Source organism: Acanthopagrus latus, chromosome 7, assembly GCF_904848185.1.
Source record: "Acanthopagrus latus isolate v.2019 chromosome 7, fAcaLat1.1, whole genome shotgun sequence".
Taxonomy (NCBI): Eukaryota; Metazoa; Chordata; class Actinopteri; order Spariformes; family Sparidae; genus Acanthopagrus; species Acanthopagrus latus.
In genome coordinates this window covers 3,065,431-3,088,533 of record NC_051045.1, presented here as the reverse complement: position 1 = coordinate 3,088,533, position 23,103 = coordinate 3,065,431, and the positions used below count along the sequence as shown (strand labels likewise).

Genomic DNA, 23,103 nt, shown 5'->3' with positions numbered 1-23,103 from the left:
AAACAAGATAATAAATGACCTTGTCAGTAGTTTACACTGAAGGGAAATGTTGGCGGCGGACTAGAACCAGAGTGAGAACTGCTGCAAGTGGAATAAAATATCTGTGGTGAAATATTCTGCAGCCCTGCGATGGACTGGCGACCTGTCCAGGGTGTCCCCTGCCTTCGCCCTAAGTCAGCTGGGATAGGCTCCAGCCCCTCCGCGACCCTGCAGAGGATTAAGCGGCGTACATAGAATATGTACAGATGATGGATGGATGGAAATATTCTGCATAGATCTGTAGATACAACAGGTCACACCTGTCATGATTCCTGTTTGAGTGGTGTTTTTGTATGTGGTTTTTGGTTTCTTGTATTTGATTTATGCCTCAGTATCTTGTCCTGTGTCTCTTGTTTTGTATTTCCATGCCCTCTTGTGTCTCTTGTCCTTTTAGTTTTTCCTGTGGTCTGCCTTCTGTCTCCCTCTGTCTGTCAGCCTTGTTCCTGCCTGGTATGTTTTGGTTTTGAGATTTCCATGTTTGATTTGTGTACTTTGCCTTTTTCTTTGCACTTTGTTGTACTGTTTTATTTTGCTACTTTGTTTTGCTGTTGCGTTGCTACTTTGGTTTTTGTCCTTGATTCTTTTTTCCATGCTCCTTGGGGTTTTTTGTTGTTGCCATCAGTTTTAAATTAAAGCTCGCCTTTTGTTTCCCTTGATCCTTGCCTTCATGTGTAACTGCGTTTGGGTCCACCTCCCCTTTCCATAGTTTCCCCTTTTTACCCCAACCTGACAACACCAGCTGTGACACCCATCAACACGTCGACAGTCAGACTCAGGACCACTCAGAAATCAGTATATTAGTCCTCACACCCATCTTCATACTCAGACTTTTTGATTTTGATCCCAACTACACATCTGTAATGTTTGGTGACCGACATATAAAAACCTGGAGAATTATTTAAAACCGCTTCCGTTGTAGTTTCTGCTAGAAATACTCAGAGAATATACATTTCTGAGCAAATAATTAAGGAAGTCAAATGTATGTGTACAGCGTTTTTCACAGATGAAATTCAGATGGCCAGTAACGTACAGAAAGAGATCATAAGAGATGAAGTTACCGTCCAATCCACAAAAAACAATCCACAAAAGATACATAAAGTACAGATCTGGTGTACCCACAATGCACCTTCACTGGATTATTATCAGATTACTTGCAGCTTCCTCCGTAGCAACGAAAGGCACTATGCTAGTTTTTCACGTCATCTGTACTCCCCAACACCTGTAAACACAATTTAATGTGTAAAACTGGTGGAATCACCTTTAAAGTACAACTTTGAGGTACTTTTATTTTAATTGAGTTTGTCAATGTGAATATAACTTTAAACTTTTGGGGAAAAATTGCTCATTTCACTCCACCATTTGTCGAACAGACTGAGCTGCTCTAAATATTTAGATTTTACAAACAAAACACATCATCACTTTAAAGATAGGATACTGTGAAAGTGGGTAAAACTACTGTTAGACAAACATTTAAAAAGTGCTTTTAAAAACATCTCTATTTATACTCGAGTACATGATTACATACAGTGGTACTTCTTCAGCCAGTGGGAAAAATAAAGTAAAAGATTTAAAATAATGACGGCTAAGATCAATTCTTCTCAAAGAAAACAGGGTAATGATGTTATAAAGAGTTTTACTGGAAATAAAATAAAACGTCAGAAGTTGGAGTAGATTTTGTCCTGATCATCTACAGCTGAGGAGGCGTCGTCTTCACGTTTGGAGCAGTTCTCATAGGTGGTGACCTGGAAAAGAGAGCAAGAGATGACGGTGAATATTGTATAATTACACACGAATCATCAGTCCTACATTCAACAAGTGAGGTGAAGGAAGTCACCTCTGTGTTTCGTTCGTCCGACTGCCCTCTGGTGGTCAAACCTGTGCAGCACAAAGTAAGAACACACTGGTTTGTCTCTCTGTGTGAGGGAATATTCCCCATCAGTGCTGACAGAGCCGGAGGGTAACTCACCTACACCTGTCCTACACCTGTAGAGCAGCAACACAACGACAGCCGACAGCACAACCACAGTGAGACAAACGAGCAGAGGCAGGATGTGACCCGGGCGAGAGACTTAGAGGGAGAAAGAAGAGAGAGAGAGAGAGAGAGATGTTAGGTACAGTCATTCAGGAAGTGAACACTGAATTGTGATGAATTAAGCAAAAATAAAAGTTACATTTCTACGCTACAGTAATATCTTACATTAAGACAACTAAAGGGAAAGATCCAAGTTCTGTTTAAACGTCAAAAAAAGTAAACAAACTGTCTAATTTCGAGTTACCGTTGACTATTTAGTGATAAAAATGATGGTCGGTCCATCAATCGGTCTTCTAGTTTGACTAAATTATCTTTACAAGCGACAGAATAAATGTTTGCTGAGTACATTTTCTGCAAAACTACAGATAAATTGAATTTTGTTGCAACTTTGAGTTTGTTTACAGTGTCTCTTTTTGTGAAATGTCCCATTTATGTTTGTTGCTAAAAACGTTTCGTCATTAAAAACACGTCGCTTCACCATCATCCCTTCCTGTTCCTGATGAGACTGTCAGCTCTTAAACATGTAATCCGAATTTTATATAATACGTGATATGAAAACGTATTAGTGGTTTGCAGAAATGTACAATGCCAACACTTTATTCTGACTTTACTAAAAATGTGCTGGTCGAAATTAAAAAGTACATAAACACAATTTCTTGGAAACGGTTTCATAAAAGAAGCAAATTATTTTGGAAATCTTGAAAGTTGAAGTTGATATAAATATTAATATTTACACGTGTTTGATTATATCACATCTTTCTTACATGGTCTATAAATGTTTGGATCTTTCTACTTAATTCTAAGGTTATGAATGTTCATATGTCGTATTCGACATGTTGCCTAAATATTTGGATTTTTGAGGAAAGAGCGGACAAAAAACAAAAAACAAACCATTAGAACAGGAGGACGGTACGGAAGCCCTGAAGGACAAGTAAGAATTTTGTGTGAAACTGAGTGACAAAAAATATATTGTGAGATTTTTCTTCTTCTTCTTCTTGTGTGTTCAGTTCAACATACAGCTAAAACAAATTCTTATCACTTGGTTTCCTACTTTAAATTATTTTTTTTCCCCACTGAACAGTTTTTACTAACATTTTTTGACAGATAGAACGATTATCCTGCCCAAATCTTTTTACATCGAACAGATCACAGGTCCTACGGATGAGTATTAGGGCCGGGGAGGAGGCATAAAAATGAGCGGACGACATTTTTATTTTATTTTATTATTATTTTTTTTTTTATCATGCACTTCAAGAATAAAGTAAAATGTTCAACTCTTCTGGTCCTTCAAATCCAGTTGGAGGAACGACCTGATTTTTTCAACGCAGTTTGTCGACACAATCTCCTCAAAGTCCTCATACTGACAGCTACACTGTGTTCATGAGATAAAAGAGAAATAATGTCTTTTGTTATTAAAACTGACTCTGACTTACAGTTTCACCGATTCATCTACAGAAGGCATGTTGATGTTGTCTCAAAATGTCGACTGTATTCTCCACATTTCAACTTTTTTCTGGATAATGAAAAATAAAACGCCCTCCTCTCATTCTTTTTCTCACCCCTGGTCCTAATATTCTTCCATATATATGAATAAATAAAACCAACTTGCCCTTCAGGGCTTCCGTAGGACAGATAGTTGAGCTCTGCAGGTTTGAACTTTTCACACTGTGAACTGGAGCTGCAGACGTTGTTTCCGCTGCCTGCTGCTGCTCAGACTGCTTCACGGTCTCAGGGAAAGTCTTTGGAGCTGTGAGAGACAAAAGCATATCAAAAATAAATCACAATCACACACACAGAAAGATAACGATCATTTCTACAGGAGGTCACATTCGCTCATAAACACGTATTTGTGAACATTTACACATTTCAGATAAAGCTGCTCTTTGCGTGGTCGCCAGGATATTTAAAACATTGACAGCTGTCAGTGAACATGTGAAAGTTTCCAACCTCCAGTCACCATTGAAAAAAAAAAAAAAAAGGAAATGAAACAGGAAGAGTTGTGTAGCCTCAAGGTGCGGTCCACCACCGCCACTGACTTTCAAACACAGTTTTTATGTCTCCTGAGGATATTCTATCTCACAGTGAGCACTGGGTTGTGGAAGCAAGACGACATCTAGATTAGAATTGTACTAAAATCACGTTCAAAAGTTAATTTTTCAAATGCAAAGCAGGCGTTCGAGCATCACGATGTACACGGGTGACAAAGACTCTGAGTAGAAACTCACCGTCTGTAACTCTGATGTCAAACTCCCAGTGTGAATCAGGTAGGAGAGCTCTCTCCAGGCCACACCTGTACCGGCCCTGGTCAGACTTGTTCAGCTGTGTGATGATCACCAGCACAACTGAAGAAGAAACCAGAGAACTTCCCTCTTTGTACAAGATGCCGTATCTTCCACTCTGAGCTCTGTCGCCTCTGGTTTGAACGAGAATGTCTTCTTCTTTACATCAGTCCCTGCAGAGGAACTTCGTCCTCCCGAACAGCCTAAAGGTACACGTGACTGTGATGCTGCTTCCCTCAGTACCGACAAATGTTTTAGCATCGACGAGGCCGGTGTGATCTCCACGCAGCGCCGCTGAAAAGACAAACAGTGGATACTGATGATCGACATTGTCACAGTTTGTATTGTAGACTTACAGTAGAAGAGACTGCAGGTTAACGTAACATAATCCCAGAGAAGCTGAGGTGATACAGATATTTGCAGCTTTTAACCGACAGAAGCTCAGTTAGCGAGAGCATTGTGGCGCTCTTTTCCCCTGAGGCAGACGGACTGAGCCTCTTTTTTTATGTTTCGCCATAAAAGTTACTTCTATCTTTATCTTTCTCTCACCTGATGGTATTTGTTCTAACTTGTTTGTTGTAGTTCTTTTATTCCTAAAAAAAAAAAAGCCCTTTTGTATCTTTGTTTTAAATAAAGCTATCATGAAAACTATTAGTGCAAAATTCCCTCAGAGGAGTGACAGTGACACATGACTTTGGTAGAAACTCACTTTATTTGCTGAGTCTTGTGTTACCTTCAGATTCACTTTGTGAGTTTTGTCCCTTTTCTCTTACACTACACACTCGGAGGGGATCTTTGAATGGCTGGTAGGAAACAAGAGGAATCATCAACATGATGGAAACCTGAGTTTTTGTTTGAGGACAAACTTGCAAAAACATGAAAATAAAGTGTGTAACATCAGAGAGCAGCAACAATGTTGTGATGGACAAAACACACTTTTTGATTTACCGCATTAAAATCATGGAGCAGCAGCGTGACTCAGATATCTCAACAAATAGGAAGCGACTGCAAGAAAACACTTCCAACCTTTAGATGAATGAAATCTGCTGAAGGACGTTCAGGTGTTCGGTCCTCACCTGATAAGAAGCAGAATAACAGAAGATGGTTGACGATCATTCTGAAATTGATCCTGCTGAAGACAAATTCATCGATCTGCAGGAGAGCTGCCTCGATCACAACGATCTCTCCGGTCTCTGTCGGTCGGCTCGATTACATTTCTCTTCCTCTCTGTGGTTTAAACAGTTTATAGCTTCATCCACACCCACAGTATGATGATGACGGAGGTCAGTTATTCATTTAAAACATTTTCTTTCAACACGAGCACAGGTTTATTACTAAAGTATGTTTTATGGCCTCACTGAAGTTCTGGAAGATTGTTTCTTTGTTTGTATTTATCTAATAATGTTTATTGTTTTATATGGTTTCATGACAAGGACGCCCCTTTGATTTCTAATGTTTTTTTTTACTAACACAATTTTAAAATCGTTATGTATTTTAAACTCCAAATCATCTGTCATTTTGATTCAATGGAAGCAAAGTGACACTTTTGTGTAAGTTGTCAATGTTATTATGTTATTAGTGTGAATGCTGAAGGCATTCACGCTATTGTTCTTCTCGTTTATTAAAGTTTTTCATGATTCCGTACGTTTCTTGACACGCTTCTTCTCCTACAGTTTTTGTGCTACAGAAACCATTCAAGTATCAAAGTGTGCAGCTTTTTAAGGACATTACTGCTTGTATTTTTCTTTTTTCTATCTTTTATACGTTTTGAAATATTAAGCTTTTTATGCAAAATTTGGCCCATTCATCCTTATGGGGATTTTTTCAAATTTCATTCAGCTATAACTTCAGCATACGTTCAGCTATTGAAACCGTTCAGCTATTAAAACGTTCAGCTTTTTAAGCTCTTTCGCCCCACCTTTTCAACTTTTTCATAAATTCAGCTTTTTATGAACATTTTTTTACATTGCCGCAAATGGGAAAAGCTTCAAATCCTCTTCAAAAATCCTCGACTTTCAGCCTCTTCTTCTCCCTCCTGCTTTGAGCTAGAGACACCATTCCAACTTTAAAAGAGTCACAAAACCTTGAACTACTGGCCTTGTATTCAGTTTTTAAAGATATTGTACGATTTTGGACTAATCACAGTTTTAGTTTGAAGAACTTTTAGCCCGTCTTCTGACTTTATAATGGGTGTGTATTGCGTGAGCTAGAGTGCGTGACATCATCAACTGCTGCACCCCAGAGTGTAGAGCAGCTCCAAAAGTGAGAAAAAAAAATTCTCTTCAGCTTGATTTCCATCCAAAACCTTTCACTCAACATGGACAATGTATACATAGAAATGTAGGAAAACTTGTTGGCTTTCAGGTGATGGTCTCATTTCAGATGTACAACTTACAGTTTTGGATGTGGAAGCCCTGGAGTGACAAGAAGTCACTAAGCCGCCCCATAAGCCGCAATGTTAATATTGAGCCTAAATTTCTGGAAGACAGCAGACAGTACCTGATTTGTCTCTTGCGTTTGTGCCCTCATTTCTCACCTTCCAGAAATAAAAACAAGATCACCGAGTTCAGCCATGTCTCCCCTCACTCACCATATAGATATTTTGGCCCTAACAGTTACGTTTTTTTGTAAAATCGCAGGGGTTTGGGAGGCATTTTCCCATTCATTCTTATGGGGACATTTTGTCTCTGCTACTTCTCCAGTGTGTGTATCTGTAGAATGCGTGTGTATTGCGTCAGTGAGAGTGAGTGACACAATCACCTGATTGGAGAGCAGCTGGAACACTGGAGAGAGAATTCTCTCTTCAGCTGGATTTGGATCCCACATCTTTTACTTTACATAGATGATGCAGCCATTTTAAGCTCTTTTTGCCTTTAACTTTCAACCTTTTCAGTGTTTTTTCACCTTTTTAAGCTGTTTCTGCCATTTTACTCTACACCTTTTTGGCCTGTTCAGTCTTTTATCACCTTTTTAAGCTCTTTCAGACCTCTTACTCTACAGTTTTTTTTTTTTACCTTTTCATCTATCTGCCTTTTCAACTCCTACAAACATTATGCTTCATGTTTAGCTATGAAAATGTTAAACTTTTAAAAGTCTTTCAACCCTCTTCAACATTTCTGTCTTTTCATGTTTTTCAAATATTCATCTTTCTGCCTTTTCAACTCCTTCAAATATTCAGCTTCCCGATCAGCTATGAAAATGTTAAACTTTTTCAACTCTTTCAACCCTCTTCAACTTCTCTGTCCTTTCATCTTCTTAAAATATTCGTCTTTCTTTTGAGCTACAGACACCATTCCAACTTCATAACATATACATCTTTGGGCCATAACCGTCAACAGTTTTTTGAAAACTGCAGGAGTTTGGGAGGCATTTTCCCTGTCCTTCCTTATGGGGACATATTCGGCTTTGGCTCTGCTCCTGCTGCAGAATGTGTGCAGCCATTTAAAGCTCTTTATGCATTTAACTTTACACATTTTCAGTCTTTTTTCACCTTTTTAAGCTATTTCTGCCTTTAACTTTTCATCTTACTCTTCAACTTTTCTGCCTTTTCAGTCTTTTTTCACCTATTTAAACTACTTTCAGCCCTCTTACTCTACAGCTTTTTAGCTTTTTCAAATATTCATCTGTCTGCCTTTTCAACTCCTTCAAACATTCAACTTCATGTTCAGCTATGAAAATGTTACATTTTTTAAACTCTTTCAGCCCTCTTCAACTTTTCTGTCTCTTCATCTTTTTCAAATATTCATCTTTCTGTCATTCCAACTCCTTGTGCCCTCATTTCGCACTGTCTAGAAATATAAATAACATGACCGCATTCAGCAACTCCTCCTGTAACTCCACATACCAATATTTTGGTGATAACTATCATAGTTTTTTCTAAAATGGCATCAGTTTGGGAGGTGTTTTCCCATTCATTCCTTATGGGGACATATTCAACGTTGGCTCTGCTCCTGCTGCAGCATGTGGGCAGACATTTTAAGCCCTCTCTGCATTTAAATTTCCACATTTTCTGTCTTTTTTCACCTTTTTATGCTCTTTCTGATCTCTTACTCTATAACTTTTCACTCTTTTTTCACCTTTTTAGGCTCTTTCACCCCCCTTACTCCAGAGCTTCTCGGCCTTCTCAGCTTTTTCAGATATTCATCTTTCTGCCTTTTCAACTCTTTAAAACATTCAATTTTATGTTCAGCTATCAAAATGTTCACCCTTTTAAGCTCTTTTAGCCTTTCACCTCTAAACTTTTCAGCCATTTTTCATCTTTTTGAGTTCTTTCAGACCTTCAGACCTTTCAGACCTTCTTTCAGACCTCTTCCTGTCCTTCATACTTACATATTTTGGCCATAACCATTACAGTTTTTTCAAAGATTGCAGGAGTTTGTCAGACGTTTTCCCATTCATCCTTATGGGGACATTTTCATCTTTGGATCTGCTCCTTCTCCAGCATGTGTGCAACCATTTTAAGCTCTTTATGCCTTTATTCTTTCACCTCTTCTGCCTTTTTCCACCTTTTAAAGCTCTTTCTGCCCTCTTACTCTACAACTTTTCTGTCTTTCCAGTCTTTTTTCACCTTTTTAAGCTCTTTCATCCCTCTTACTCTACAGCTTTTCAACTTATTCAGATATTCATCTTTCTGCCTTTTTCATCTTATTAAAATATTCTTTACAGAAAATTAAAGGACATCCCCATGTTCAGCAATCTCTCCTGTTGTTCATCACAGTTTGGCAGGCGTTTGCCCATTCATTCTCATGGGAACATTGTCATCTTCAGCTCTGCTGCTGCTCCAGCATGTGTGCAGCCATTTTAAGCTCTTTCTGCCCTCTTACTCTACAACTTTTTTGCCTTTCCAGTATTTTTTCACCTTTTAAAGCTTTTTCAGCCCTCTTAAGCCACAGCTTTTTAACGTTTTCAGGTATTCATCTTCCTGACTTTTCAGCTCCTTCAAGTATTCATCTTCATATTCAGCTATGAAAATGTTTTTAAACTCTTTGAGCCCTCTTCAACTTTCCTGTCTCTTCATCTTCTTAAAATATTCATCTTTCTGCCATTTCAACTCCTTCAACCATTCTGCTTCCTGTTCAGCTGTGGAACTGTTCAACTATTAATATGTTCAACTTTTTTTTCCCAGCTTTTTGACTTTTTCAACTTTTCGCCAGGACGTTCAGCAGATTTCCGAGAGCGTTTCAGCCTTCAGCATTCACACTGTATTTTCGCAGGAAATACAAATTTTTCTAGTTATTATTTATTCTTTGTGTCTCTAGATTCTTATCCGGTTTAAAACAATATCAACGACTCACTCAGCCGCTGTAGCTGCAAAACTTTCTCACAAATTTTAAGAGTTTCACTCAGCAGCATTTTACAGTCTCTTACTTCAAACCCGATCAGGGCCGTAATATAAAAAGAAAATTAAACAGACACCAGGTGCTTCTTTCACAGTGAGTCACTTCCTTTTTGTGGTGCTACAACAGAAAGATGTGGGGACGGAGGGCGGAGAAGTTTTACTTATGGACCAAAAAGTACATTTGAGGGATGATGCCACGCAGCTGAGGCCAGGCGGGTCAGACACCGTCACCACAGATAAAAAGAGTCTTGAAAAACGAAACAAGGTCGGAGGAAGTGAAACATGGCAGGAAAGAAGACGGGAAGAATGCAAATGAGACTGAAACAGAGAGAGAGAGAAAGAAAAGAGACGACCAATCAAAAAGATCAGAGGTTAAATGCACTGTGATGTCATCCTGACAGGTGGACGGAGACAAACAGCTGGTTTAACTAGTTTATTAAGATTCGTTCGGGTTGTTTAAGGTTCTGGCTCCATGTCGTTCACCTCCACGGCTCGTTCAGTCTCCCCGACAACCTCTATACTCACTTAGACACCTTAATTAACACGCGTAAGAGCTTTAAAATTAAACCGTGGGACATTTTATGTTGTGGAACAAGAACGTGTAAATATCTCCAGCCTGTGGTAACCACACATCTTATTTCGAGCATTTAACTGAAAACCATGTCAAAAACCTCTCTGACTTTGGAACCAGATGTGCAAAAATACTAAGTGATTTCCGGGTTCACAGCTCTGTTGGGGGCTGCAGATGGATGAGTACGACTTTGTGTTGAACAGTAAAAAGCTCAGAGCAGAAAAAAGTTAAAAGAAAAAAAATAAAATAAAACTGGAAGAAATTAACATGAACTGCTTCATTTTATTCTGTGTCGGCTGAACTTTAAGCTCGTTCTTGTGAGGGTAGAACATCCACATACGGCAGCATCTCCAGTGTGCAGTACAGGGTGTGATCCCTGCTCTGAGGCTCAAGCTCCCAGTAGGCTGATACTTCATATGTGGAGACGGGAGCACAGTCGTCGTAGACGGAAGTCTGAAAAAGCAAACAAGAAACAATCACTTTACCGAGGTAACAAGCAATACATGGGCAGCCACGTTAAAGGCCTAGACGATGGATGACGATGAGATTCAAAGAATTAAAGAAAGTCACCTCCGGGTTTCCTTCACTTTCCCTGGTGTTTCCATCTGTGAACAGAAAGTACGACAGAGGTGATTTCCCTGTGTGTTGTCTGGATGTAATTACTTCACAGTGCAGATAAGAGCTGACAGATCAACTCACACTCAACACTTCTGATCCTCCGTTTGTAGAGGAGCAGCACGCAAACGAACAACAGCACGACCGCAGTCAGACAGATGAGCGGACGCAAGGCGCCGCCTGGTTCAGAGACACGAGAGAGGAAAAAATAACCATCAATCAAAGAGAAATCACTAACAACTAAAGACAGATTCATTCACTCAAAGAGATTTTCCCTCAGCTTCTCAGTACGAAGTCTGAACTTCAAATTTATGTGTTTTTCTCTTATAAAATCAAAGTAATAGAAGGAAACTTAAAAAAAAGAGTCTGATTCTGCAGCCATTTTTCCAAGACAATTCTCTGGGAGCTACTTTTTCTGGTGGCACGCTGGCTGGTTTTGAACATCACTTTAATTTTGGGTGGTACCACGTTGCTGGACAAATTGACTGTAATATTAATACTGAAATCCAATTAGACTATTGACGTGACACAAGACTAAATGAAATGAAAGAGGACTGCAACAAAATGCTATAAATGATGCTGTAAATATGGATATAATGGGTGACAACTAAGCCACAAACTCAAACCAAGCTAGACGGATTTAATCGGTTCATTCTGGACTCAAAGAAAAGTTTGACACCTTCTGCAGAGAAGCTTGATTTAAAGGTGCAATACGTAAGAATTTGACTTGAAAACATGCAATAATTCATAGAAATTAACAACAGAATGTGAGGAATGAACATTTTTGATGTTGCTCTTAACTCCAAGTTTGGACCATTAGCTGCAGCTGACTAACTGAGCAAACTAGAAAAAATATCAGCCACGCTGCCCCCTATTGGTTTGGAGTATGAAATCAACAGATGGCCATATTGCGCTCTTAATCTTGTTTTTGTCAAAATATATGAGATTGTTGCAAGTAAACACGTTCTTCAGGCCTCCAGAAACATGCAGGGACATCCTTGTGTCTTCCATTAGAAACTCACCACCTGTAACAGCGATCTCGAACACCTGACACTGATTTGTTTGAAACTGTCGTCCCACGCCGCAACTGTAGCGTCCCGAGTCCAACAAGTTCAGCTGTGTGATGGTCACATTAAAGAGCCCGTTGTTCCCATATGTGATTTCATATTTGTTGCTAATGGCTCTCTCAGCAGTGGTTTCAATGAGAATGTTGTGGCATGTGTCCCGACAGAGGAACTTCCTGTTTAAAGAATGTGCAGACAAGGAGCACTGGATTGTGATGTTTCCTCCAACACTGCCTCTGTAGACTCTCTGCTCTCCATAGATCACTTTCTCACATCGAGCTGTTGGAAAAAAACAAAAAACACATGAAGTAAATTACCAAATGAAACCAAATGAATTCTAAGGTTATTAAAATGCTGCATGAATGAGTCCTAAAACCTTGAAATGAGTTAGCTAGTAAGATTAGTTTTTCCTTTCCCAGTTCCATCGTCTCCAAGTCAACAGGGTTTTCAGTCCTGAAATGAGGTCTGTGGTTCACAAGATTAAAGGGATATTCCATCTTAAATTTAATCCATGGTCTAACACACCGTGACACAGAATAAGACCCCCACAACTCACCACTCTCCTGCAGCAGCTAGCTTGTTGTAGGGAAGCCCTGACGAGTCGATTACCGAGTGCAGTAGAGTTCCGCAGCTCAAGGATGAAAATGTATGTTTATTACTCCATGGAAATGCAATAAAAGTTCATATGTGTCTTACCTACCAGTTTATAACAGTTATCATCAAGAGCTGACAGGGAAAAGAATGGAATTGAGCATTTCTAACAGCACTCTGTAATCGACTCGTCAGGGCTTCCCCACAATGAGCAACCTGCTGCAGGAGAGTGGTGAGCTGTGTTCACTTTTCACTAGAAATCAGGCAAAGCTAGCAGATGTTTGATGCCTCGAACTATGTGCTGGGACTCTATTTGTACTGTTGCTGAAGTTTGGTGCTGTTCTGAGCATAATTTGTGGCTTTTTGGTGGTGGTTTCTTGCTGGAGGCATAGACTGCAGTGTGTTGTTATCATGCGGTCTTTTCTGAGGTTGCTAAAACTACATAAGCTAGCAGTCGGAAAACTTGATCTCTTGACGGGGGTCTTACTTGGGGTCACGTTGTGTTAGACCATTAAACTTACGCCGGAATTTCCCTTTAAGCTTTAATTAAAAAGGTGTTTATGTGTTCTGTAAGATTTCTGGTTGAAAAAGTCAAAAATGAACTAAAATAATCAGCAGAATGTGAATAAATAACAGTTTTGATATGATGTGTATTGTGTTGACGATATCTACTAAAGTTAGCATGCTAACTTACTCTGTATTGTCACTTTTAAAGCTCCTTTGGTGGCTTAAACACTAACAATCCCCTGGTACCAAGCTAGCTGCACAGCTAACTGAGCTAACTAGGCAAAAGCAGCTACAGCTAGCGGTTACTCTGGTGATGTGCTGCCCCTCATTTGTTGCTGTATAGGTATCTGACAGGTGGACAATTCTTACGTTACATACATATTGCACCTTTCGGTTGCTAACACAAGGCTAAATGAGACTATGGAGGTTGCTAGGGACATTAAAGGTCATCACGTCGAATGCGGAGACTTACTAGTTCGTCTTTACAGGCTGACTTTAACTATTCTAACTCTAAATTTACAACTTGAAGATTTCCCAGCTGAAACTATGGATGGCGAAGACAAAAAGCCCTGGGAATCAAACTCAAATAGGCAGCTACACCTTTACAAAGCCACAAACAAGCAGCCCACATCTGCCAGTATTTTTAACAGCCTTCACAGAAAAACTAGCTTGATGTTGCTTAAATTAAGAGGATTTTGAAACCACGACAATCACCTGTTGAGGTATAAAGTGGTATTATGAACCAGGACGTGCCAGAGCTAGCTGGTTAGCATGCTATACTTAGCTTTCTTTGGTGTCACGTCAACACTGTTTAAATTCAGATGATACTTTTAGGTAATTTGTGAATATTTTGAACTCCAATTCTTACACACTGCACCTTTATTGCTTTATTTTCATTTATTCTTCCTTATTTTCTTTATTAACTAAAGAAGGCACATTAGAGACAATTGAAACACTGAGTCAGGCAGATGTATAACAATGGCAACAAAGAGTAAATCACTTTTTTGGGGGCAGTGGCCTTTAACCTAAATTCTCGTAAGCAGCCTCAACTCCTGCTGACTTGAATAGGAGCCGCCCAGTCTGGCGCTCTCTAGAAACAGGAAGCGATTTTAGCGAAAGGAGAAATTTTGCCCAAAACAGCTACGAGAGTTTCAGAGTCTCTAGTGATTCTTCTCCTCTGAGGAAAAATCATGACTCAAGCATATCCAAAAATTACTGCGACACGATTTCAGCTTTCCTCTGAGTTCCTCTGCAGTGACTCAGTGTTACCAGACCACAAACTGTCATGACTACCTCACGCCATTTTTTAAATTTATTTATTTATTTTTTTTTAGACCTGCAGCAACTTTTGACCTACTTTTTGATTGGTCTTTGACAATCAGCTGCGGTCGAAAAAAAATCCTTTTTTTAACTTTAAGTAGAAAAAGACAACCCCCATGTTCCTCTGCATTTTATAAGTAGTATCACTGACTGTGTTGCTGACGTCAAGAAAACGTAGTCATGCAACTACTGAGAACACAACACAAAACATGAGATTAACCATTCAGTTGGTCTATAGTGGAGATGAAAGCAGGTAGAAATGGTGCCAGATTGACTGGATCTACAATCATTATTGCAAACTCAGGAGACCGACATCTTTCATCACCCATTTCTCAAATTTTCTCCAGATTAACCACAACCTATTTCTGTCATTGTACAAAGTGTAATCTGCTGCATCAATGTCAATGAATTGACATGAACATTTTGTTGCATTTTACTTTTTATTTTGTCGTTTGTTCTTTTGGTTTCAAAATTGTCCCTTTTTTTGAGGTCTCATGGTTGGAAAGTATTTTGACAGTCAATCTTAATTTTCTTGGTGGATTTCGTTAACAGAAAAACGTGAGGTTCATAGGCGGCCAATCCTATAATATATTGGCCTCAAATAATTGTCACTTAACAAAACTAACTGATGTGTATCTTTTGGAGGGATCACAAGCAACAAGGATTTTTTTATTTTATTTTATTTTATTTTTTACAAGCTTATGTTCTTTGGCCGACTACAATCTCAGTCTTCAGGTGAACCAGTCGGATCTGAAGGGTAATTTTACAGGTAACTAACAGAATGTGTACTTAAGAGAATGTTATGGCAGAAAAATACCACTGTGACATGAAAAGAAGACGTTGGTAAGAATGTTTATCAAAAATGTTTCCAGTGTTCGTGAAGCTGTTGCACCAGCTTTCACCTTCTTGAATTTGCATGATTGGACACAGCTGATTATTATGTTCTCTCAATTTTCTGGTGGGAACAAATTTCGTTGTCAATAATCACAGACAGTTAAAGGTTTGGTTCTTAAAACTGCTCTGTTTTTATACAGACAGTGTTTACTGATGTTTAACTTGCCGTCAGTAAACAATAGATTGGTCAGCCACTATTAATTGATCACAGGCAGTAACAAGCAAGTACAGATGAACCTGAGTGCTTTTTTTTTTTTGTTTTTAATTTACAGTATCTGTGGTGACAAAACCAGGTATTTTAAGTCAAAACAAGATCTTTTCCTAAACTTTACCAGATCACATAGATTTAAATCATCACTTAGCTCGTAGGAGTCGACTAAGGAACACACTGGATGTTTTTAGAATATAAAGGTTCTTCTATGAAAAGTTTCTGTTTCTGTGTATCATTTACAGGTGAAACTTACCTCGAACGTTGATCTCAAACTCCTTGTATGAACTGAAGGAGGAAAATTCTCCCACACCAACTTTGTAGCTTCCCGTGTCAGACGGGTTCAGATCTGCGATGACGACGTGCACTTTTTTGTCAATTTTGTCGTATCTAATTCTGTATCTGTCCTTCTGCGTTAGTTTCCCTTGTGTTTCTACGAGGATGTCTTCCCTCCTGCAGTCGTTCCTACAGAGATATATGCTGCTTCCTGGCTGCACGTTAAGGTTATATTGATTTATGAAATCTAGGCCTTCCAGTTTTGTATGATAATCGACGGGGGCTGCGTTTCCATTGATCACTGCTGCTGAAACATAAAGTGAGACTTATGGTCAGAAGTTTATTGTAGACTTAATGCGCAACACTCCTTATCCTGACTGGGGTTATGCACCGACTTACATCGGTACTACCAAATATCGATTCATGTAAAAAAATTTTAAAAAATAACCATATTGGTACTGTATCAGATCAGATATTAGCTGTGGTTTCACTGAAAGAACTTAAAAAAAATAGCAGTATTGTAACTTTTATACTATCAATATCGATATTTGGTAGTACCGACTTACATCGGTACTACCAAATATCGATTCATGTAAAAAAATTTTAAAAAATAACCATATTGGTACTGTATCAGATCAGATATTAGCTGTGGTTTCACTGAAAGAACTTAAAAAAAATAGCAGTATTGTAACTTTTATACTATCAATATATATCTTGAACATACAGATGACACCCTACCCTGACTTCTTTTAAGTAAGTAACAATAGATTAGGAAGAAACAACATGTTATGAACAACAAGAAAAACAACAACGAGGGTGTGTTTTAAAAGAAATGTGTGTTGCAGCAATCAAGAGACAGTCAGTCTCACCTGATGAGAAGCAGAAGAACACAACATGGTGGATGTTCATTCTGAAATGAAAACCAAAGTCAAGAAACTGCAGGACTGCCTCGATCACGTCTCTCAGTCCTGCTGCTTTCTGTCTGATTGTTGCACGGAACGTCTGTAGTTCCTCAGTGACCTTTGACACATGATCTCACTCCTTTCTGACTTCTCAGAATTTAGCTCTTGCTCAACATGCCAGTCTGAAGCATTTTAAAAAAAAACCTTGTTGCTTCCTCTCAAGGTTTTTTTTTGTATTTGTATTTGTGAATGGTGACCTCATGCTGTTGCAGAGAACACAAACAGAAACCATCTTTAAACAGCTGCGTCTGACCCTCCATTCACTTCTGATACCTGATGATAAAACCTCCCCTCTGTTACCTGCTCGGTATCTTATTGTTTAGCAGAAATACATCAGATAACGGAAGAGAAAAGCACTTTAAAGTCAACAAACACATATTTTTAGGTATTGCTAGCATCCATTTTTATGCAGATAACACCATCATGTTATTTGACCCCAAATGTTTAAATAACAAAAGAACATCTGATTTGTTACCGTGGGTGCACATTTACTTCAGGAGTGTCTCCTTGGTAAAACTATTTGGTCCGTTTATCATCTGATCATTCAATTAGTTCATTCAATCTGGCAAATGAAAATTGAAAAAAAAAACAAGTCGATATTTCAGTTTTTCTGTATGCACCAAACATTGAAAACTTGTGTCTGTTTTCCTATTTTCATTTGCTTGGTCAAATCAGCTGCTCCTTTTTTTTTTTTTTTTTTTTTCAGTGCACAAATGCACAAACATTTACGGTAATCGTAACGAACCCACTCTGACTGTGGGTCAGACTGCAGTCTCACAATCAGACGCATGAAACATATGATACTTTTACAGCAATTATTCCTGGTGGATTTCAAAGTAAAAGACGATGTGGGGGAAAAAAAACAAAAAACAAAAAACATTGGTTCCTTTAGTAGTCCAAGATTCATAAACTGATGCACCAGTCTGCCTTTCACAAGACCTCCGATCAACCAAACATATATATATATATGTTTGAACTGGATTTTTTAATGGGAACCGGTTCAACTGTTTTGATATTCTCACTTGTTTTAGGAAGACAAAAAGTCTTATAAAAGTAAATAACACATAAAAAAAAAGGAGGGAGGATGGAGGTTTGCTTTTGCATTGTAGAAGAATTTGCTTTAATCTTACTTTGAGTCACAACGCAAGCAAACTCACACACAAGCTCGGAGGTAACTGGCCAGAGGGGAGGAGAGTTGAGAGTGTTTGGAGGAGGGACTCGATTATTTAGAGAAGTGAGAAGTTCCTGGTTTGCCAGTGAAGAGAAAAGAGAAGCGTCATTAAACCATCAGAGCCTCAGAAATGAAACTCTGCCAAACGTTGATCTGCTTCATCATCCTCTGTGAGTAATCTTGTTTAAATGCATCGTTTTTCTCTCTTTTCTTGTCTTTATAGTTTACTGTTCAGCAGGGGAAAACCGTTTCCTATTAGTGGACTTTGCACAATTCATCAGTCAGACTTCACAGCATCCAGCTGGTTTTTGTGGTTAAATATGAGCAGCATCCGGCATGAGTCACTTTATGTTGCAATATTAATGTTCCAAGAAATACACGTCTTCTTCCTCTTCTTGGTGTTCTTTTATTTCTTAAATACGCCTGTCGTTTTTTGCTGCACATGTTCTTTTTGGTAAGTTTTCTTGTATTTTGACGGTAACAGAGAGACAAGTTCTGCTTCAGCAGTGAGTTTTAGTCCCACAGCAGACGAAACTTCACATCTGCTGTAACTATGTTTATGCAAAAGAGCGGGAAGTTGAACAATGATGTGTTTTGACTTTTTGTTTTATCTACAATAATAGTGATAATAGAATAATAGCAGAATATTTACTTATGTCCATGTTCGTATGTGTTGCTCAACAATTTTGTTTTGCATAAAAAACACCTTATCATCAGTTATTCCTCTTTTATATTTTCCTTTACGCTGTTTTAAGATGAGAAAAAACAATCCTATGATTCACTAAATTCCCTCAAATATTTAAGTAAAAAATCAAGTTGAAACATTTTCAGACAATCATGCCGACTCACCTCACATTCAGTCTGAAGGTTTTAATGGGTTTATTGTTTCTTCTTTTTATACGAGTGAACATTTTGAGTCAGAGTTTCAGATTGTCATGCTCAAAATGTTAAATGAAGTAATCCAAATCATTCTTTTCTGTTGCATTATGTTGTTACCCCTCACAGTCACAGACTGGTTGAACTGGGCAGCTCCCAGTGTGACCGTAAATGAGACAAAGCAGACTGCAACATCTTGCAGGAAAAAACAGATAGTAACTATTGACGGTTCATCTTTTCAACAGCTCTGCAGGATGGAAACACTGGACTCATCAATGCAGAAACTATTAAAGGAATGGAAGGAGGAAACATCATACATGAGTGTTCCTTCTTCTTCTCTGGAAGCAGGAAGATCTTCTGTAAGGAAGGATGTGAAGAAAAAGACATTCTTGTTGAAACAACTGCTGACAGAGCTCAGAGAGGCAGATACAGCATCGAATGGAAAGAAGCAGATAGTAAATTAGGTTATTCACTTCTGAATGTGAGCATCACAAACCTGACCAAGTCTGACTCGGGGCGCTACACATGTAGAGTGGACGGAGGTTATCTCGCAAACAAGGAGTTTGAGATCAGAGTTGAAGATGGTGAGTTTCTACTGAGAGTCTTTGGATCAACTGTTCACTGTCAGCTGCTGCTGATTCAAATAAACCAACATGTTTATTCTATTTTTTCTTTATTCATAGCTGCAGATTTTCTGATTAAATCTCTTTCATCATCATCTCAAACTCTCACTGTAGTTAATATTGTTGCTCCAGAAACATTCATCTCCAGTATTTAGCTGTATGATTATAAACACACAGGCTGGTTTGCAGAGAATAAATGTTTAACATCAGATTGTTTTATTGTGACTTTCATATTTCACAGCTCTGATCACAGAACCAAACCGCCCTCTCCCTCCTCGTCCACCATCAGTCCCGTCAACATCAGCACCGACAACAACACAGAGTTCAAACGTCGTTCCAAGAAGCTCCACACCTTCATCAGCCTCCACTTACACCAGCAGCCAGTCTGGACAGAGTAACAGAACTGCAGGTCCAGTTACATTTACATGATTCAATAAGACTTTGTGTTTGTTAGTGTAAATACATGCACACTCTGCAAATACCTGAATGTGTAGTCTTCTCTGTGTGGAACATGATGGTTAACCTTTTTTTGTTAGAAAGTGTTGATTTATGATATCATTTTACTGATTTTAGCTGATGTCACTATTGAAATGATGATGCTGCATGAATGGACCTCTCAGTCCCAGCGTGTACCTGGAAGTCCAGTCATGCAAAACAACATGTAAAATAATGTTGAGATCAAACATCCACAGGTGTGCAGCTGTATGTGGGTCTGGCTCTGCTCTTCATGGTCGTCATGTTATCAGTGGCTGTGGTGATTTTCTGCAGGGGGAGGGCCAGCAAACCCAAAGGTGAGGCTACAGACCACACACACACACACACACACACACACACACACACACACACACACACACACACACACACACCGTGTGTGGCTGTGAGAAACAATATCAACATTTGCCTCCCGTTCACTTTATTCTGTGCGAGCAAAGCAACAAAAACACACCAACACAACCAATCTGCATCACGGTTTCCTGTGGGATTTGGGGAACTATGTCTGATGAAATTGCAGCCAGAACGGGAAGTACAGACGTGTGTGTGTGTGTGTGTGTGCTCGACCTTGACATTCAGCACCAGCAGGAGATTTTCAAATGCTAACCCTGCAGAACTGTGAGTCCACAACTGAATGGATGCCTTCTGTACGTTGGTATGTCAGATATATCTCTGATGTCAACACAGAACAGAAACTGGCTCAGCAATAAAACCTTCTCTCGTTGCTACAGTAGCACCAGATGTTAGCTCATTTTGCGACTCACACCATCAGTTTGTGATTTAAAGTGCTATCTAGCTCGCTTCAGCTGACAGTTATGGACCCAAAAACTACACGAGACCTGATGAAACCTCACATCCAACCTAAACATCTGAGTCCTGCATGTATGACAGATTGTTTCCTTGTGTGTGAAAACTGCTGCTTTTTTTTTTTTTAACTCATCATCAGTCTAAATTACTTCCTCATTTTGGCCTTTCAGACGGATGTGGTGGAAGCACAAACACAAGCATGTGAAAGGTACTTTAAGCAGTGAGGTCATCTTTCAGTTTCAACACTGTCACATACACACACACACACTGTTGCTGCGTCTCAGTTCAGGGTCGCGCAAAGACTGTCCTGATTCGAAGGTTCCTCCAAAGGCAGCCCACAAATGCTCCTTCTTTTCCGTTTTTGGAGGATGCACCACTACTATCCCTTCGTGGCCTTACATGTCCCAAGATTCTTCGCATGCCCGAAAAATAAGAAGAAAGAAAGAAGATGGCGACATCACATGACATAGATTGTCGCTTTCGCGGGCCTGGGTGGCAGAAATCGTGACAGAAATTTTTGAGTGTCTCTCCGAAGGACTCGCCTTCAAAGACTGCAAAGATCAGGTCCTTCGAAGGATGCAGACCCTGAATTGGGACACAGCAACAGATGTAACCTCTCCCAGCTCTATCTACTCCTTCACCCACCGATTCCCCTAATAGATGCAAATATTGACCTGCACACAAGAAATGACCGCATATCAAGAGTAACAATAATCAGAAACCTGAGCAGGTTGATTGAGATAACAGGATGCCTCAAAGAAATTAAAGGTGGTGACACGTCTGAGTGAACTCCTGCAGCTGGTTACCAGAACATTTTGGTGAATCCGTGCTGGATGTGTTTTAATATTCTGAGCTGGATGTGTTTCAGGAAAACCTGTGGAAACTGAGTATGCTGACGTGACTGAGGTGAGTTTGAGTAAATCAGTAACGATCAGTGTTTGTGACTGATAATAATACAAACCCCTTGTTCACCTCCCGCAGGCCAGCCAAGCGTATGAGGAGATCAGAGAGGACAGAGAGAGAAGATCCTCTCCTGTAGAAATATCTACAGTTTACACTTGTGCCAAATATGTCAAGCCAAATGCAGAAGATACCAAAGATAATAGCAGTTTGGTCAATGGAGCCACTTGTGAGAATAAAGTAAGTGAAAACCATAGTGACACTTTAAGTTTTACACATTTAGACCACATTCTTTAAGACGAAGTGACGATGGTAGTTTTATTTTTACACATTGAGAATGAGAATGTTATTTGAGAGAAGTCACTTTGTCAGAGAAGAGTAAATAACCTTTGACCTTTGACCTCTGCTTGTTTACTTCCAGACTGAAGTCGACTTGAATAAACTGACCTACTCCGAGGTGGACTTCTCCAACCGCACAGCTGCCTCGCTCAGCAGCGCCCCCTGTGGTGATGCAGATAATGTCGTCTACTCCGTGCCCAGAGGAGCGCGGTCAGACGGCAGCCACGGCGGAGACGCATCACCTCCTCTTTACTCGACCGTTACTGTGCCTCATGTGTAGCTTCAGCGCCACATTTTACTCTCTCAGGGCTCAACAGGTTCCTTTAAGTTAGTGCTGCTTTTACTGTTTCCACTCAGTTAAGCTTATTTTAAAGGTGCAATATGCAAGAATTTTACTTGAAAACATCCAGAAATGATTGTTATCAACACAAAGAGAAGAAATAGTTTTGATATTTGTGCTTTGTGTTGCAGAAAATTATACTGAAGTTATATATGTAGCTAACCAGTTAGGCCCAGTCTGTCCTGGACCAAAGCTCCTGGGTGAGATGTTAACACCAACACTCCCAGTCTGTATCACTAGCTGCACAGCTAACTGAGCTAACCAGCTAACAGCAGCTACAGTTAGCAGTTACCCTGGTGACATGCTGCACTTTGTTAATTTTGTGTATGGATTAGATGGTAGACCTTTAACATTCTGGTAAAAGATATAAAAGTAGGATGACAGTAAGTCATTTGGGATGTGAGTGAACAGCCTCCTTCTCTTTGTGGGACGGCAGAAGAGCTGAACAGCCGGAACAGGATCTGCAGCAGCAGGACCACTTTGTCATCATCAAAATCTGTAAATAATTCTGGTATATTTTTAAATGTTATATATTTTTATTTATGTACTTTTATTTTATTGTTATTTTATTATTATCTTTTTTTATTGCAGTTACTTGTTTGCTTTTATAAGATGCTTTTTAATCAAATAACAACATTGCACTGAAACAGTAAATGTGCTGGGAATGTAATAAATATAAATTATGCCAAGCATCTTATCTGTCTTCTGCATTATTGTCACTAAAAGAAAGGTTTTCATATCGGCGCATCAGGCAACAAACACCAATATGATGTTTCTGTGATGGACCAATAACTTAATGATGCAATGGCTGGGCTCTAGTATCTGAGTAAGAATGGGCTGAAACATTTCTTTGTTTTGT

General features: G+C 39.2%; 2 protein-coding genes across 5 annotated transcripts; one reads left to right on the top strand and one right to left on the bottom strand.

The window, feature by feature from the left end:
* Positions 1 to 10,521: 10,521 nt before the first annotated feature.
* LOC119023030 lies at positions 10,522 to 16,754 on the bottom strand. 2 transcript variants are annotated; one of them, XM_037104636.1, is made up of 6 exons: positions 16,604 to 16,754; positions 15,715 to 16,041; positions 11,897 to 12,217; positions 10,959 to 11,054; positions 10,830 to 10,864; positions 10,522 to 10,712 (listed from the first exon to the last, which is right to left on the bottom strand). In XM_037104636.1, the coding sequence occupies exons 1-6, from the start codon at positions 16,641 to 16,643 to the stop codon at positions 10,563 to 10,565; spliced, it is 969 nt and encodes a 322-aa protein (XP_036960531.1). In that variant the 5' UTR covers positions 16,644 to 16,754; the 3' UTR covers positions 10,522 to 10,562. The 2 variants fall into 2 exon arrangements, with proteins under 2 accessions (XP_036960531.1, XP_036960532.1); XM_037104637.1 differs by having other exon boundaries at positions 15,715 to 16,038.
* Positions 16,755 to 17,932: 1,178 nt separating this feature from the next.
* LOC119022396 lies at positions 17,933 to 22,830 on the top strand. 3 transcript variants are annotated; one of them, XM_037103200.1, is made up of 7 exons: positions 17,933 to 18,037; positions 18,989 to 19,327; positions 19,656 to 19,781; positions 20,059 to 20,157; positions 21,534 to 21,571; positions 21,647 to 21,805; positions 21,987 to 22,830. In XM_037103200.1, exons 1-7 carry the CDS (start codon positions 17,998 to 18,000, stop codon positions 22,182 to 22,184), a joined length of 999 nt encoding a protein of 332 aa, XP_036959095.1. In that variant the 5' UTR covers positions 17,933 to 17,997; the 3' UTR covers positions 22,185 to 22,830. The 3 variants fall into 3 exon arrangements, with proteins under 3 accessions (XP_036959095.1, XP_036959094.1, XP_036959093.1); XM_037103199.1 differs by having other exon boundaries at positions 19,608 to 19,775; XM_037103198.1 differs by having other exon boundaries at positions 19,608 to 19,781.
* Positions 22,831 to 23,103: the final 273 nt, after the last annotated feature.

What these genes read in the sequence shown, in the direction of transcription:
- LOC119023030 (XM_037104636.1), bottom strand. Translation starts at nt 16,643, where the DNA reads ATGAACATCCACCATGTTGTGTTCTTCTGCTTCTCATCAG. An exon ending in GTTCTTCTGCTTCTCATCAG is followed by an intron (nt 16,042 to 16,603) that starts GTGAGACTGACT and finishes TTTATGTTTCAG; the next exon opens with CAGCAGTGATCAATGGAAAC. An exon ending in GTTTGAGATCAACGTTCGAG is followed by an intron (nt 12,218 to 15,714) that starts GTAAGTTTCACC and finishes TTTTTCCAACAG; the next exon opens with CTCGATGTGAGAAAGTGATC.
- LOC119022396 (XM_037103198.1), top strand. Translation starts at nt 17,998, where the DNA reads ATGAAACTCTGCCAAACGTTGATCTGCTTCATCATCCTCT. An exon ending in TGAGATCAGAGTTGAAGATG is followed by an intron (nt 19,328 to 19,607) that starts GTGAGTTTCTAC and finishes CATATTTCACAG; the next exon opens with CTCTGATCACAGAACCAAAC. An exon ending in GAGGGCCAGCAAACCCAAAG is followed by an intron (nt 20,158 to 21,533) that starts GTGAGGCTACAG and finishes GATGTGTTTCAG; the next exon opens with GAAAACCTGTGGAAACTGAG.